At 45.3% G+C, this 18,299-nt stretch overlaps 2 protein-coding genes across 6 annotated transcripts in view; one reads left to right on the top strand and one right to left on the bottom strand.

Annotated features, from left to right (window-relative positions):
* plekhm3 (pleckstrin homology domain containing, family M, member 3) overlaps positions 1-18,299 on the bottom strand; it is a 465,291-nt gene that overhangs the window by 205,116 nt on the left and 241,876 nt on the right. The window lies entirely within an intron of this gene.
* The window catches only part of lims2 (LIM and senescent cell antigen-like domains 2), a 52,012-nt gene that overhangs the window by 24,378 nt on the left and 9,335 nt on the right, over positions 1-18,299 (top strand). For 2 of the 5 annotated variants that reach the window (XM_080786372.1, XM_080786371.1), the window contains exons 2-5: positions 15,465-15,624; positions 16,333-16,399; positions 17,350-17,470; positions 17,865-18,014. In XM_080786372.1, the coding sequence (XP_080642498.1) occupies positions 15,465-15,624; positions 16,333-16,399; positions 17,350-17,470; positions 17,865-18,014 (498 nt within the window). Of the gene's footprint in view, positions 1-7,074; positions 7,580-15,464; positions 15,625-16,332; positions 16,400-17,349; positions 17,471-17,864; positions 18,015-18,299 lie in introns of those variants that run through there. The other 3 variants (XM_080786369.1, XM_080786368.1, XM_080786370.1) reach the window with 3 other exon arrangements.

The raw sequence follows: 18,299 nt of genomic DNA, 5'->3' as shown, positions 1-18,299 counted from the left end.
AGGGTCCATTTGAACACTCTCAGAGTTACAGCCCTTTAAGGGTCCATTTGAACACTCTCAGAGTTACAGACCTGTAAGGGTCCATTTGAACACTCAGAGTTACAGACCTGTAAGGGTCTATTTGGTTCCCATTTGAACACTCTCAGATTTACAGACCTGTAAGGGTCCATTTGAACACTCTCAGAGTTACAGACCTGTAGGGGTCCATTTGAACACTCTCAGAGTTACAGACCTGTAAGGGTCCATTTGAACACTCTCAGAGTTACAGACCTGTAAGGGTCCATGTGAACACTCTCAGAGTTACAGACCTGTAAGGGTCCATTTGGTTCCATGTGAACACTCTCAGAGTTACAGACCTGTAAGGGTCCATTTGAACACAGAGTTACAGTCCTGTAAGGGTCCATTTGAACACTCTCAGAGTTACAGACCTGTAAGGGTCCATTTGAACACTCTCAGAGTTACAGACCTGTAAGGGTCCATTTGAACACTCTCAGAGTTACAGACCTGTAAGGGTCCACGTGAACACTCTCAGAGTTACAGTCCTGTTGTGGTCGTTCAGATTCATCTATGTATATGTTTCTGATAATAATATTGGCCACTCCTGTTGTTATGTCCATGTTGTTATATGTCCGTTGTGGCAAAGATGGAATGTTGACAAAAAAATGTCCGCCACGAGCCAAGATGGCGTAGAGCCACTGGTAGAGAGAGAGAGAGAGAGAGAGAGAGATGATGACATACATGTTTAGAATCCAACGACCTCACTTCCTGTTGCTGTTGGGAGAGAACATGGAAGAATCCTGCCAGGGAATTCCAACGGTCTTCATGTTTCACAACAACAGCACTCCATTTGATCCCCCTTCATCGTATAGTGCTTATACTGTCCACTTCCAGCGGTCCGGGTGTACCCCAGGGCTCTGTACTTGGTCCCATCCGTATTTCTTTTAACTCCACACTATATACCTCTCGGCCAAAAATAGCCGATTTTACAAGCACTGATACGTAGTTGTGTAAAGTACCTAAGTGCGTGCGTGTGTGTTTCATTTGTTGGTGCGCGCACACACACACACACACACACACACACACACACATACACATACATGCACTCTCAGGCCAGCAGCTGCCAGCACCTAGTTTGGAGTTAAGGACAAGCTTGGGCATCTATTTGTGGAATGATGGAGTCATGCAGTGAGACAGCTACACACACACACACACACACACACACACACACACACACACACACATGCTTGTGTTATACTGGGGCTTGTGAGAACATTTTATGAACGTCAGTATTCGAATATTCTTGCAATTTTTTTCTAATCCGAAGCATAAAGCCAAAAATATCTGATTATGAGTAAGCGATAAAGCGGAAGTGAAGCCTCCTGCCCACGTCTGTTTCATCTGTACAGTCACGCAACTTATTCCTGATTTAAATATAAATCATCTAGGCATATATATATATATATAATTTGTATGCTATGTCCTGTATGTCAGTCCTGTTTGTATTGTTTGATGTTTGATGCCTGGGGACTGCAGACGGAAATGAGCAAGTTTAGCTAAATCTGGTATATTTACACTGCATTTTTAATGTAATGTTCATCAATATACACTGTCCCGACCAACACAAAAAGAAAAAAAATGCTGTCGTGACCAGGTAATGAAAAATACAGTAGGCCTATATATTTTTCAGGAAATTAAGAAAACCTTATATTTTGAAAACAAAGCAATGCTGCCTCATCAAAGTTGGTGTTGTGACTTTATGTATTCACCTGCATGAGAGGGGGAGAGGCGGTGGAGTTAGCTGCTTTAGCAGACAGTATGAGAGGGGGGGAGAGGCGGTGGAGTTGGCTGCTTTAGCAGACAGTTTGAGAGGCGGTGGAGTTAGCTGCTTTAGCAGACAGTTTGAGAGGGGGGGAGAGGCGGTGGAGTTGGCTGCTTTAGCAGACAGTTTGAGAGGGGGAGAGGCGGTGGAGTTAGCTGCTTTAGCAGACAGTTTGAGAGGGGGAGAGGCGGTGGAGTTAGCTGCTTTAGCAGACAGTTTGAGAGGGGGAGAGGCGGTGGAGTTAGCTGCTTTAGCAGACAGTTTGAGAGGGGGAGAGGCGGTGGAGTTAGCTGCTTTAGCAGACAGTTTGAAGGTCCAATGGAGTTAATAGGATTTGTCCTAAGTGTTACAACAACGTTCCATTGGTTCAATTGTTTTCAGGAGGTGTAGTTCCAGACTCTATATAGCATTCAGGAGGTGTAGTTCCAGACTCTATATAACATTCAGGAGGTGTAGTTCCAGACTCTATATAGCATTCAGGAGGTGTAGTTCCAGACTCTATATAACATTCAGGAGGTGTAGTTCCAGACTCTATATAACATTCAGGAGGTGTAGTTCCAGACTCTATATAGCATTCAGGATAGTGTTGTAGTCGAGACCACCTAAAGCGAGACCAAGACAAGACCAAGACCTAGGAGGGTCGAGACCAAGACCAAGACCAATAGCGATGCGAGCCTATGGGGCCGAGACCAAGACCAAGACCAAGACCTGGAGGGTCGAGACCGAGACCAAGACCAAGACCGCTGCTAGCCTAGGGGGCCGAGACCAAGACCAAGACCAAGACCTGGAGGGTCGAGACCGAGACCAAGACCAATAGCGATGCGAGCCTATGGGGCCGAGACCAAGACCAAGACCAAGACCTGGAGGGTCGAGACCAAGACCAAGACCGATGCGAGCCTAGGGGGCAGAGACCAAGACCTAGGAGGGTCGAGACCGAGACCAAGACTGCCGCGAGGCGAGACCAAGTCAAGACCAAGACTATTTTTCCCTCTTCCTGACGTCTCAGAGTATGATTTTCCACAAAACTTGCACTTTGCACTGTGCTTTTTCCCCCCATTATCCTTGCAAATGTAATTTTTGTGTTCCACAAAGCCAAACCTTATAACAGCTGAATTAGCCGACATCTTATTGACCAGTACATTTGTTGTTCCCCCAAATTAAACCATGTGCATTGCGCATGCACTGAATTAACCTGTGAACTGTGACCTCACCTGTCACACTGTCCGTCACTGTCAGTTTGACAGTTTCCGACCAAAACCTTTCAGATTAATGGCTATGGGCTATGGCTCACCTTCAAATTAAAACAATAGTTTATTAGTTGGTTTTGGTTGCTGCTCTTTGAGCCCTTTAGTAAATAAATCGGTAGTGAACCAACAATGTCAATGAGGCATGCATGCACGTTATACAACAAAGGATTGTTTTTATGATCGTTTTTATTATAGCCTGACAAGACATGATCACATAAGGTGGACGATGGATGGATTTTAGTTTACTTTAGGTATAGATGTAACGTCAGGTAGGTGGTGGTTCTTTACTCTTCTCATGATGAAACTAAACCGAGGCGATGCTTCATAGTTCATACATATGTCGCGGTCGCGCTGCACGGCTGCAGTGCAACGCGTTGTGATAGTTGTAGATTGGCTATTTTCAGATCAGTATTCAGATCACCGCTCAACCTCGTTTATTAAAACGACTACAGGCTACAAGTTACAACTTAGTACTTACAACACAAAAAGAAAGCTTGCAGTCTTGCACTGTTGGTAGAATATATTGAAATGAAAATGCCAGGCTGTATGCCGGGCGCTGCATGCGTATTGCCGTCAATGCCGTGCGTAACTCTCCGCCTCCCGGCCGACACTTTATTTATTTAAGCCCATTGCCTGAGGCTGATATAATTTCATGATAGAATGATCATAATAACATCAACATGTGCTCTTCTTTGGACCTGTATGAACGTCATGCAGCGCTGTTCTCCTTAACAGCTGTCTTTAATTCATTAATGTGAAAGGGCTCCTCTCACTCTCTCAGTCCTTGCGATCGGGTTGATATAATAGAACGTTTTGCATCTCGTCTCGAGTGGTCTCGGTGGGGGAAGAGACCCGAGACAATAAGTCCGAGACCAAGACAAGACCAAGACAAATGAGGCGCGAGACCGAGACGAGACCACAAGACAAAAAAGGCGAGAAGCGCGAGACCGAGACAAGACCAAGACAAATGAGAGGCGAGACCGAGACGAGACCACAAGACAAAAAAAGGCGAGAAGCGCGAGACCGAGACAAGACCAAGACAAATGAGGCGCGAGACCGAGACGAGACCACAAGACAAAAAAAGGCGAGAAGCGCGAGACCGAGACAAGACCGAGACCACGAAAATTTGGTCTCGAGACCGGTCTCGAGACGAGACCATGTCTCGAGAACTACAACACTAATTCAGGAGGTGTAGTTCCAGACTCTATATAACATTCAGGAGGTGTAGTTCCAGACTCTATATAGCATTCAGGAGGTGTAGTTCCAGACTCTATATAACATTCAGGAGGTGTAGTTCCAGACTCTATATAACATTCAGGAGGTGTAGTTCCAGACTCTATATAACATTCAGGAGGTGTAGTTCCAGACTCTATATAACATTCAGGAGGTGTAGTTCCAGACTCTATATAGCATTCAGGAGGTGTAGTTCCAGACTCTATATAACATTCAGGAGGTGTAGTTCCAGACTCTATATAACATTCAGGAGGTGTAGTTCCAGACTCTATATAACATTCAGGAGGTGTAGTTCCAGACTCTATATAACATTCAGGAGGTGTAGTTCCAGACTCTATATAACATTCAGGAGATTGTGGAATAGTTAGGGTGAGACTAGCCTAAACCTAACCCCAACATGACTCTAAACATCAGCCTGACTCATATAAAACTGTTTTAATTAATTGGCTCCACATGACACACACACACACACACACACACACACACACACACACACACAGACGGATTGCATCACTTTTGACGCATTCAAAACACTTCAAATCAATTCAACATGGCAGGGGGCCTGTATCTCTTTTCAGGTACTTGTATTTTACCTCCTGAGTATTTCCAATTTCCAGTACTTTTACCTCTACTCTCAGAGGCAGACATTGTACTTTTTTACTCCACTACAATGATTTGAGAACTTTAGTTTATACTAGTCACTTTGTAGATTACGAATATTATCGCAAAAGTATAGCATTAACCACTTCAGCCCTATGCATTTCGATAATTTGAAAATAGCAGATCTACAAACAATGCGTCGTCGTGGTGCGACGCATTGTGGGCTTGTAGATTGGCTATTTTCAAAAGATTTGTGTGCATTCGAGAACGTGTGACGTGGGACATTCTGCGCAATGAGTACTTTTACTTGTAATAGAGTATAGTTCTATATTGCAGTATTGGTACATTTACTTATGTAAAACATGTGAGTACTTTTCCCCACCACTGTGCGCGTCCATCTGTCGCTCAGCTGGGATGGGTCTTCATTTTCCACCAGAGTTGAACCGTTTCATTTATATCTTTTTTTTTCCCCCTGCTTTAATATTGAACCAGTTCAGAGCGTTCCCACACATCATACGGTCTCAATGGGTTAATATTGAACCAGTTCAGAGCGTTCCCACACGTCGTACAGTCTAAATGGGTTAATATTGAACCAGTTCAGAGCGTTCCCTCGCGTCGTACGGTCTAAATGGGTTAATATTGAACCAGTTCAGAGCGTTCCCACACGTTGTACGGTCTAAATGGGTTAATATTGAACCAGTTCAGAGCGTTCCCACACGTCATACGGTCTAAATGGGTTAATATTGAACCAGTTCAGAGCGTTCCCTCACGTCGTACGGTCTAAATGGGTTAATATTGAACCAGTTCAGAGCGTTCCCACACGTCGTACGGTCTGAATGGGTTAATATTGAACCAGTTCAAAGCGTCCCCACACGTCGTACGGTCTAAATGGGTTAATATTGAACCAGTTCAGAGCGTTCCCACACGTCGTACGGTCTAAATGGGTTAATATTGAACCAGTTCAGAGCGTTCCCACACGTCGTACGGTCTAAATGGGTTAATATTGAACCAGTTCAGAGCGTTTCCACTGAGAAGGAACAGGTTCGGAACTGGAACCAAAAAAAAAATTGGCGCCCGTTCTGTGAAAGCACCGATAAGGATCCAAGAATCTAGAACGGAACCAGTTTCGGAACCAAAGTTCTGTTGGTAGAAAAGGGGCCTCAGTAACTGTATAGCGCGTTCATCCGTCAGCTGGGATGTGTCTGGGTGTCTGTCTGTCATTCAGCTGCGATGTGTCTGCGTGTCCGTCTGTCTGTCATTCAGCTGCGATGTGTCTGCGTGTCCGTCTGTCTGTCATTCAGCCGCGATGTGTCTGCGTGTCCGTCTGTCTGTCATTCAGCCGCGATGGGTCTGCGTGTCCGTCTGTCTGTCATTCAGCCGCGATGTGTCGGTGTGATTGTAGCGATCTGTATAGGCTGACATGTTGTTGTTTTTTTGAACAGTAAAACTGTTCAAAAACATTTAAGTAACTTTCTAGATTTGCATTATTATTACAAAACATTTAGTTCGCCCTATTTTATATACTTAACTTGCAAAATAACAGATCTAGAAAAAGACACGTTTAGAATATGTTTACCTTGCTAGTACTGCAACTAACTCAAACTCACACTCTCACAACACCCCAAACTGGAGCCACGCTGTCAGATCTCCCAGAGAGCTGAGAGCTGGCTTCTCTCTCACTCACACACACACACACACACACACACACACACACACACACCTTGCACAAACGCAGACTGCTAAAATGGCTTAATCTTAAGTGAAACCATCCCGTCCTCACAAATCAGATCCTTTTTTGTGTGCGTGCGTGCGTGCTTGCGTGTGTGCGTGCGTGCGTGCGTGCGTGCGTGCGTGCGTGCGTGCGTATACGTGCGTGCGTGCGTGCGTGCGGGTTTGTTTCCGTCCGTCCGTCTGTCCAGTAGCACATTGACCTCTGTGTGGCTCCCGGGGTCCGTCAGTCAGGCAGGCGTCAGGGTGGTCACTTTAATCTGAAACCTCCCAAAAATAGATGTGTGACAGGGGGAGAGAGAGAGAGAGAGAGAGCATAGGAAAGTGAGGACTAAATGTGAGAACAGGGAGGGAGGTGGGTGTGTGTGTAAGAGAGAGAGAGAGAGAGAGAGAGAGGAGAGAGAGAGAGAGAGAGGAACTCACGGTGATTCCCAGTGCAGGAGTCAGTCTTCGGGTAAAGCTGTGTGTGGAACACAGCTCCTCTCTCCCTTTCCACACACACACACACACACACACACACACACACACACACACACACACACACACACATGCAGACCTGCTATCGCTCTGCCTAGGACCTAAAGGAACTATCACCACCACACAGACCATATTACGGATCTATTTGGACTCTTTAGTTTTTCAGCCCGGGGGCCGGGGAGGTCTTGTCTGGTGTTGGGAGGGACGAGGAGACAAGGTTTGGAAGTACATTTAAACTAAAGTCGATGGAGGTCAACGGGCGCGCGCTGCCCCCCTCCATCCCCGAGGACGCGGAGGCCCCGGAGCCCGACACGCCGTACCATCCTCACGATCGCCACGGGGAGATGAACGGGGGGGGCGGAGGGGGGGGCGGAGGAGGAGGGGGGGAGGGGGACGAGGTGCCCGTCTCCAAGACGCAGCGGCGGAAGAGCGACGTGAAGGTTTACAAGGAGTTCTGTGACTTCTACGCCAAGTTGTGAGTACAAGTATACACACGGCCTGGACGACGTCAACATTATAACCCATTCTGACCTGAGATCAGATTCATATACGAGGTTTCCACTGGACATCACACTGGTCTGATTAACCCATTCTGACCTGAGATCAGATTCTAAAAAAATGTCAGTCGTTCTTCGATTTTTCAAAAATAGCAGACCTACAAGCTCTTGGCGCGCCACTCGGTGGCGCGCTATGAGCTGGTAGATCTGGTATTTTTCAATAGCTAAAGCACGACATGATGCTAACACCAAAATGGGTTCCCGTTCAGAATGGGTTAACACGATTATTTAGGCCTGACGTCGACATTTAAAGAAATGTCTCCTAAATCCTGGCGGTTGTCTGAAAAACCTCAAGTTTCTATATGTCAGTGGTTCTAAATATTTCATGTCAAGGACCCCAAAAATGATATGTAATTGGCCGCCAACCCCCATTGGAAAAATTGTTGTTCCAGGGACCCCCCAGGGTGTGTTGATGGAGTTAACATTACTCTAATTAGTATAATAGACCCCCAGGTGTTGTGTATGTGTCTATGGAGTTAACATTACTCTAATAGACCCCCAGGTGTTGTGTATGTGTCTATGGAGTTAACATTACTCTAGTCTAATAGACCCCCAAAGTGTGGTTAGAATATTGAAATATGTCTTCTCTTCACTGGGTATTGTTTGGTTTCTCAAAAGGCTCAATCGAGGCCCAGGTCAAAAGGTGCCAATCGAAATGACAGTGATGACTTCACAATATCATCCCCTCCCCTAACCCCTCCCCCTTTATCATACAACACCAGCTGTGGGTGCCCTGTGGTCGGGTGGTCGATAAAAGTAGATTTCTCCCTCTGTCAATTCCTCGTATTTCTATTTGCATGTGATACGAAAGCGGGGAATCATAGCTTCAAATTTACATTTTTGGAGATATGGCTTCTAGAGTAATGTCTTGCAGAGAAACCGCGAGTTGAGAAAGAAGGTTCACTTCTGTGGTCTCTAACATTACACCTATAGCTAGATGTTTAAGCATGTATTTCATATTTACATGTCTTCTGTGGTCTCTAACATTACACCTATAGCTACACGTTTAAGCATTTATTTCATATTTACATATGATACGATTTCAGCTCTGATATTTATTTCAGACACGCTCTAGTATGTGAAGAGTCTGCCTGTGCTATTAACTCATTTTGGATAAAAAAATCTATAGATTCTGTTTTCCTCCGCTGCTCAGTCAAATCTGGTCGGACACACACACACACACACACACACACACACACACACACACACACACACACACACACACACACACACAATTAGTATTATTACTGCACAGTGTGACCTGTGAACAGACATACTTGGCATGCCAGTTGGCATATTTCTCCTTGCATACCCAGTGCCCGCCTGGCACTAAAATAGCACTCACTTCATACCCTTGCGGCCTCGCTGGGCCTAGCGGTCTGGCGTGCTAGATAAACACAGCACCTCCTGGGACGAATGGGAGAATCTGTGTGTGTGTGTGTGCGTGTGTGCGTGTGTGCGTGCGCGCGGCTGTGCGCGCGCTTGTTGCTGTAAAATCCATAATCTTTTCAAATCTTCCCAAATGATCTTAACAAGGGTATGGTAGGGTATCTATCTATCTATCTATCTATCTATCTATCTGAAGGGATATGGCCTGTTGAGCATGGCACTTACACCCGCCTTCGCTAAATCTGTCTTGGAAGAGCCACCCATCGACTAATCTAAATTATCTAATATACGGCAACCTTCCCCGTGTTTCTTCACTAGTTCCGATCCAGAAGAACACAGTTTGCCGGCCACTGCTATACAGAGCTGACAATGAGGTTATATATCTTCCCTTCTTCTCTGGAGTCCTGCCTCAAAGCAGACCAGAGGTATAGAAAACTGTCGTTCCCTCGGATGTCATCGCTATAGGGACACGGGCATCAGTAAGCAGGAACTGGGGATGGAAATGAAGGACCATGGGAAGCCTGGCGTGGCGTTGTGAAATCTATGATCTCGACCACGGTCGAAAAATGATGACCGCCAGAGTATACACAGAAACAATATCACAATCACTTTGGTATTTTAAGTTGATTGTAAATAGTGAGACTATACTTCAACCACTTAAGCCTTTACAACAGAATATATGTTGTTGTACAAAGCGCATACTGCGAGTGTATACAGAGTCTGCAGAGTGCAGACGCGTTGAGAGCTTGTAGATCAGCTATTTTCGGGGCTGCAACCCAGCACTCTTTAGCTATAGTGGAGATGCGGCGTATAACGATATGGATTTCTAAACAAATTTGTTCAGCGCAAAATATAGCTGCGTTCAAGTTCAGGAGACTTCGGAAAAATAAACGCAATTCTCTTGAACGCTGCCTTCCGGCACCATGGCATGGAAAGGAGTGACATTTGGCATTTATTGTACCATCAGTAAAAGGCTGCATTCATGGTCTGGAGAGGGCAGTTTTACAGACGGGTAAAAGGGCAGGGGCTGAAGCCTATAAATCTGCCGCGCTGAGCCGACTGGGGTTAGAGATGCTCCGGTCAATCGGCCACCGATCGGTGATCGGCCGATATTCACTCCAAATGACTGGATCTGTGATCGGCAGTTTACCCGATCTGGAGAAACCTGATCTTTTACACTATGCTTATACGGACCTGGCCTATCGGCTCGCTCCTGCAGCAACACAGGCGTGCATTAATGATGGTAACGCACACCTTCTGGTGTGATGTTGCTTCAGTATAGCGCGCTGGGCAAGACCTATACGCTCTAGACACTTATCATCTTTTTTTGGGTGTATAAGTCCAAAGGATTTTGGCAGAAGTATACCGCTCAAAGAAATGACGTTGACGCTTCACAAATCAGTTTGCATTCTCCGTGAATTAAACAAAGTGTTGTGATTGGTCGGAAAGAATATCGTATCCGGGGGGATATACATCTGACGGATGTTTCCGAACCGCCGATAGCGTCTCTTGCGTTATAGGTTGTGACCAGGCTTTTCTCTTCGCACTAGATGAGTATGGCTGTGGGACCAAGGCTATACAGGACTGCAGGACAATGACCCATCATCAGCAGGACCTGGGTGGAAACAATTAGAAAGTATAAAAACAAAACAACAACAAAAGAATCAGATCCTCATGGGCACAGCATGGCTCCAGATTAGTGGAGGTACTAAAGTTAGCCACCTGGCGAGAAGTGTTTGGTGCTTTGCAGCTGTTTGCAGGATTACAAACACACAGACAGACAACACCTGTCTGCACACTGAGGATGACTAGAGTAAATAATAATAATAAAGAAATGGCAATAGAATGTGTGTCACAGGCATCTAAACGCATGTATTCACTCCTATTTATATTATATATATGTGAAAAAATATATTTTGTAAAGGCATGTAATATGAAAATGGTAGGATATTTCCAAGTGTACAAGCAAGTAAAAATCGCAATGTTGCAAGTTAGATGCTTAAGCCATTTAAACAGTGTTTTGCATGAGCGCAAATAGGCCTATATATACATGCGAGGATTTGCGCTGCCTTTGCTGGAATAGTTTCATGACATGGAGAGACATTTTGCAGCTGGACAGCCAAGTCTCCCAACGGGTACTGTAATCTACAGTACTGTAATCTACAGTACTGTAATCTACAGCAGGCCCATGTCTTTCTGGAGGTATGTGCATGTGCAATCTCCTCGTCTCGTCCTCGTTTACAGATAAACCCCGGCTCGCATCGCTCGAATGCCAAATAATATGCCGAGCCAGCACAAGAGAGCGTCGCAGTCCCTTCCATGACGACGCCAGGCCCAGGAAATGAATCCCAATGCATTTTTCCCACATAGACATTTCAAAACTTATTTATTTAACCCATTCTGACCTGAGATCAGATTCATACGAGGTTTCCACTGGACACACACTGGTCTGATTAACCCATTCTGACCTGAGATCAGATTCTAAAAAATGTCAGTCGTTCTTCGATTCTTCAAAAATAGCAGACCTACAAGCTCGTAGCGCGCCACTCGGTGGCGCGCTATGAGCTTGTAGATCTGCTATTTTTAAATAGCTAAAGCATAACATGATGCTAACACCAAAATGGGTTCCCGTTCAGAATGGGTTAAACAGCTTTTGAGCGTCGTACGAAGCCAACTCGAGTCGTGACAAATCATGACACAATATTTTGGACCAAACAAATAATTACAAAGAAGAAAAGCAACAAAAAAAGTGTTGTATAACCTGCGTAAACGACTTTAAAGAAATACTATGAGGAAATTGAACAGGGATTTCTTTTCCGGGTCTCACGAGGGGGGCGCTCTAGTGGGGACCCTATGGTGTTAAACCCAGCCAGCCCACCACCAGTACCATATACACGTTAATGTTTAGGCTATATTCATTCATATAATTGACAGCCCCAGCCACTACAGCGAGGCTATCTAATATAAAGTAAGTAAGTAAGTAAAGTTTATTTTTATAGAGCACCTTTCACAGACAATTATACAGTCACAAAGTGCTTTAGCAACAATACAATTAAAACAAGTCAATAGTCAATAAAACAAGTCAAGAACTAAATCACTAATAAAGTAAGACAAAATAGAAAAAAATAGAGTTAGCCAGCTAAATATACTGTGTAGACTGTCATGGACGTGAATGGGCACAGTGTCACGGACCACAGAGACAGACAGGACAGGAGGATGAGAAACATTTGTATTGGCTTCATACGTTGTTTGTTTGGTCGTATTGCAGTTGCTCATGTCGCAAAAATGAGGGTGAGGCTTGATTTAAAAAAAAATGAATACTCATCTTTTACTTTCTCTAACAACCTAAAACATGAACCTTGGTTGAAAACAACTTTAACCCATTCTGAATGCTTTAGCTATTGAAAAATAGCAGATCTACAAGCTCATAGCGCGCCACCGAGTGGCGCGCTACGAGCTTGTATAGGTCTGCTATTTAAAAACAATCGAAGAGCGACTGACATTTTTAGAATCTGATCTCAGGTCAGAATGGGTTCATCAGACCAGTGTGTAGTCCAGTGGAAACCTCGTATGAATCTGATCTCAGGTCAGAATGGGTTAACCCTGGTTGTGTCGTCCTTCTGCAGCTCGTATCTCTCTGTGAGTCACAGAGCTCCGGTTGGTCCGAGCCCATGACGCTGGTCTCTGTTTACCATTCCACATCTCCTTATAAGGCCTGTTGTGTGACTGAGGATGGGCGAGGGAGGGTAGTGCAGGCGGGTTAGGGAGTGTGCGTGCGTGTGTGCTTGTGTGCGAGGTGGTGTAGAAATGCCCACGGGATGTGTCACTTCCTCCCTGCATTCTTGGAGACTGTGGGTGTGGGTTCATGAGCAGGGTTTCAGGTCCAGACAGACAGACAGACAGACAGACAGACAGACAGACAGACAGACAGAGTGTGATGAGAGAGAGAGTGTGATGAGAGAGAGAGAGAGATAGTAAACGCAGATGGAGGTATGCAGCATCTTGTGTCAAGGTGGTGAGAGTGCAACAGGCTCCTATGCACACTGACGCACATTTAAATTATTATATTTTGGATCTGCACAAGAGGCGATCTATACAATAGACCCAAACAGTGATCAGAAGAAGGTTACCTTACGGTTCAACTGCTGCACATGCTTAACACACAGAGGAACAAAGATGACATAGTGTACTACTACTACTACTACTACTACTGTACTATACTTGACGCTAGTCTACTAGACTGGGTGTTTTTTTTCTTTAAGCCACTTAAGGATTAATGAAACATGTCCTTCTCCAGATATAGACAGACTGTCCATAATAGCTGAGACAGAACAGTATATTTAGCCAACTTTTTCGCATCTGTCTTTTACAATCCACCCACGTGCAGACCCCTGAGCACAAGTTTAATAAGTTGACAATTATATCCCATAGTTTGGATGTAAAACAAGTGTCCATTATAGTGATAGTGAGTGGTTTGCAAAGGGAAGAAAAGCCAGTTTTCCCTGCAGCCTCAGACTGCTCCAGTGTTGTGTGTACTTTCTGATCGCTTCATTCCTATAGAATGGTGGCTCTTGCGGTCGCGGATTTGATTGACATAATGGCTATACTAAAGCCTACTAAATTGGTCAATATAAGTACAATAATATAGCCTTTCCATAGGAGTATCTTTTTGTATTTTTTCCAAGAATAATACAGCCAATAGCATATTTGAAATAACAAACTAATTTACCTCGAGAATGTTTTCATTCTGGATGAAATCATGAAATGGCCTATGGTCTAATCTAATGTAATAAATGGATGATCAGATGCAGGAGTTTTCACAACTCATCTACTGTAACTAGGGCCGTCATCTTGCCCCCTCCCACCCCTCCCACCCCTCACTGGTACGAAAGTGGTACTGTACACACACACACACACACACACACACGCACACGCACGCATGCACGCACGCACACACACACACACGGTTGTGCTGTTGTGTAGCAACAGAGCAGAGGCTGATGGGGAATGCACACACACAAACACGCACGCGCACACACAAACACAATGATATAACGCAGTCAGTATGGATGGATGGCATCGCACGCTGAACACCTTACATGGTCTTGTGTGTGTGTGTGTGTGCGTGTGCGTGTGCGTGCATGATGTATACGCACGCATGTACGTGTGTGCGCGTGCGTGTGTGTGTCACAGTTGCCTGGACGCTCTTTGGAATTCTGACCTTTTTAAACAAAGCAGACATAAAAAGAATGATCTGCCTCCTCTTTCACTCTCTCACTCTTTTTCACACTCTGTCTCGCTCTCTGTGTGTCTGTCTGTCTGTCTGTCTGTCTGTCTGTCTGTTTGTCTGTCTCTCTGTCTCTGTCTCTCTATATTGGTTGTTCAGTTTGACCCACCAGTTTTGGAGATATGGCTTATGTCTTGCAGAGAAACGGCGAGTTGAGAAAACAGACTTGAAAGGTTCACTTCTGTGGACTCGAACATTACACCTATAGCTACATGTTTAAGCGTTTATTTCATATTTACATGTCGATTTCAGCTCTGACTGACATTTATTTCAGACATGCTCTAGTAGTATGTGGAGAGTCTGCCTGTGCTATTTACTCATTTTTGGATAAAAAAAATAAATGAATTCCGTTTTTTCTCCTCTGGTGGTGAAAAGCTTGGAGGTTGCACGATGGCAGTCCCCTCAGTCAAATCTGGTCACCTTTGTCAACATTCAGGTAGAACTATAGTCTACCAGAAGTACAACCCACGGAAAAGAATGTCAACGGATTGATTTTAAAATTATTTTACTTGTCTATAAAGCTCTCAATGGTCTCGCACCTTCCACCTACATGACTGCCTGCCTAAATATGTCCCAAACCGCCCCCTAAGGTCTTCCACTGCTGGCCTGCTCGCTTTGCCAAAAAAAATGGCAACTAAAAAATACGGGGAAGCAGCTTTTTGCTTCTACGGGCCGTCGGCTTGGAACAAGCTCCCACTGTACCTTCGTCAGGCAGCCTCTGTAGACATTTTTAAAGCTCAGCTCAAGACCCACTTCTACAACATTGCTTTTAATTGATCTTTTATTTTTTATTTTTGTTATTCATGCCCTCACTGTGTTGCATTACTGCTTGTTTTTAATGTTGTTGCCTTGCTTTTCTTTTATTCTCCATTTTTCTGTAAAGCACTTTGAGCTGCATTTCATGTCATGAAAGGTGCTATACAAATAAAGTTTTATTATTATTATTATTATTATAACGGATGGCTTTTACATTGCCACTCAAAAGGCTTCAGAACTCGCCGATCCGATTCCCGACATGGCATCTTTACGGCCGATAATTATGGCCGACTTCGATACGCTATACCGATGACATCGTGCTCACCACTTAAGTCTAACCGTCTCCTCTCCTCTCCTCTGATTGGTTGCAGCAACATGGCCAACGCCCTCGCCAACGCCATGTGCGAGCGCTGCAAGAGCGGCTTCGCTCCGGCCGAGAAGATCGTCAACAGCAACGGAGAGCTCTACCACGAGCAGTGCTTCGTCTGCGCCCAGTGCTTCCAGCAGTTCCCTGAGGGCCTGTTCTATGAGGTAGAGAAAACGCACACACACACACACACACACACTCCCTGAGGGCCTGTTCTCTGAGGTAGAGCACACACACACACACACACACACACACACTCCCTGAGGGCCTGTTCTATGAGGTAGAGCACTCACACACACACACTCCTTGAGGGCCTGTTCTCTGAGGTAGAGCACACACACACTCACACACACATACTCCTTGAGGGCCTGTTCTATGAGGTAGAGCACACACACACTCACACACACACACACACACACACACACACTCCCTGAGGGCCTGTTCTCTGAGGTAGAGCACACACACACTCACACACACACACTCCCTGAGGGCCTGTTCTCTGAGGTAGAGCACACACACACACACACACACACACACACACACACACACACACACACACACACACACACACACACACACACACACACACACACACACTCCCTGAGGGCCTGTTCTCTGAGGTAGAGCACACACACACACACACTCCTTGAGGGCCTGTTCTATGAGGTAGAGCACGCACACACACACACACACACACACTCCCTGAGGGCCTGTTCTCTGAGGTATAGAGCACACACACACAAATTTGAAGCAAAATTGAAGCAAATTGTGATTGGCCGGAATAAGATGACGATGTATGATGGAAGCCGTACGAAGAGCGCCCCTCACTTCACACGGGTGTGATTTGTTTTTGCATTCTTCTTCTTCTGCAGTTCGAAGGCAGGAAGTACTGCGAGCACGACTTCCAGATGCTGTTTGCTCCCTGCTGCCACCAGTGTGGTGAGTTGACGCAACTGCAGTGTCACCATAGTTCACCACTCACCAAACAACTGCAGTGTCACCAGTTCACCAAACACAAACAACATGAATAAAACAGCACTATTCTATTCATAAAATGCACTGTATTAACTCTGACATTATTTGATAAACATCTGAGGTTGTTATGATTGATCATTGATGATATGATATTTATCGTACCTATAAATGCACTGTGTCTGGTAACGTTCGCCCCACGACCTCAGATTCGACACACGTGTTCCACACCCCCACAGGGAGTGCAGGGCCCGGTGTCGAGTCGGGTCAGAACCACGGTTGTCCAGAACCGCCAAACAAAAAGGCCTCTGCCAGCCCGGGCTCTGCATGGACAGCTAGGGGCCCCTGCCCAGGCTCCATATATGGAGCTGGCCTGTTCTGACGTCACAACACGTCATATTTGGGCATGCCTGACACAGAAATCCATATATGGGCATAAAATGGACACAGACAGATGGGTGGAACGGGTACTCTGCATTGTCCCTGGTTGTCCAGAACCAGCACAAAAGCCTCAAAATGCCCGGGCTCTGGACTTGGTCACCCCTGTATCTCCATATATGGAGCTCATGGCCTGTCCTGACTGACATCACAACCTGCAGGGCAGCGCTCTAGTCTAGTGAGTTAACCCATTCTGAACGGGAACCCATTTTGGTGTCAGCATCATCATGTTATGCTTTAGCTATTGAAAAATAGCAGATCTACAAGCTCATAGCGCGCCACCGAGTGGCGCGCTACGAGCTTGTAGGTCTGCTATTTTTGAAAAATCGAAGAACGACTGACATTTTTTAGAATCTGATCTCAGGTCAGAATGGGTTCATCAGACCAGTGTGTGTCCAGTGGAGAAACCTCGTATGAATCTGATCTCAGGTCAGAATGGGTTAATGACATGATGTTGTATACTACATGTTGTCCACTAGGGGAGTTCATCATCGGCCGGGTGATCAAGGCCATGAACCAGAGCTGGCACCCCGACTGCTTCTGCTGCGACCTCTGCCAGGCGGTGCTGGCCGACGTGGGCTTCGTGAAGAACGCCGGCAGGTGGGCCAGGCGTGATTGATTGATTGATTGATTGATTGATTGATTGAATACCTTTCAAATGTTTTTAATTTTTATTTGAGGGGCGCTATAGCCCCTCCTCTACACAGGTTTAATGTTTGTTTTTAGTTCAATGTTTGTTTGTTTTTTTAAACGCCATTGACAATGAAGACACAATTTAACGTTTGTTTTGTCACTTGTTTGTTTTATACATCATCATGTTGTAAGATGATAAAAGCGCCCCTCACTTCACACGGGTGTGATTTTTATTTTATTTCAGAAAAGGGTTTGTTTATAGGAGAAAGTCAAACTTAAATATCCCCCCCTTCTCTCTCTCTCTCTCTCTCTCTCTCTCTCTCCCCCTCCCTCCCTGTCTCTCTATATGTCTCTCTCCCAGACACCTGTGCCGTCCGTGCCACAACAGAGAGAAGGCCCGCGGTCTGGGGAAGTACATCTGTCAGAAATGTCACGCCATCATCGAGGAGCAGCCGCTGCTGTTCAAGAACGACCCGTACCACCCCGACCACTTCAACTGCAACAACTGCGGGTACAGTGCCCACGCACGCACACACACACACACACACACACACACACACACACACACACACAAATCTGTGCTTTTTCTGTCCCTTTAGACTTAGATAGCATTTGATACAGACTTATAGCATGTTATGTAAACAGCATAAGTGCATTGTATGTAGTCATAGCACGTCATAGTACATAATGTATATCATAGTAGTATAGATGTATAGCTTATATGTATAGTTTCATTATAGATATTCCACTGTTACTTTCTTAGCTTACGCATGCATGTTTCATGATAAATGTTTTT

Source organism: Protomyctophum bolini (genome assembly GCF_963924005.1).
Source record: "Protomyctophum bolini genome assembly, chromosome: 16".
In the NCBI taxonomy this organism is placed as follows: Eukaryota; Metazoa; Chordata; class Actinopteri; order Myctophiformes; family Myctophidae; genus Protomyctophum; species Protomyctophum bolini.
The sequence above is the reverse complement of the archived record's forward strand: the minus strand, read 5'-3'. Positions and strand labels throughout refer to the sequence as shown.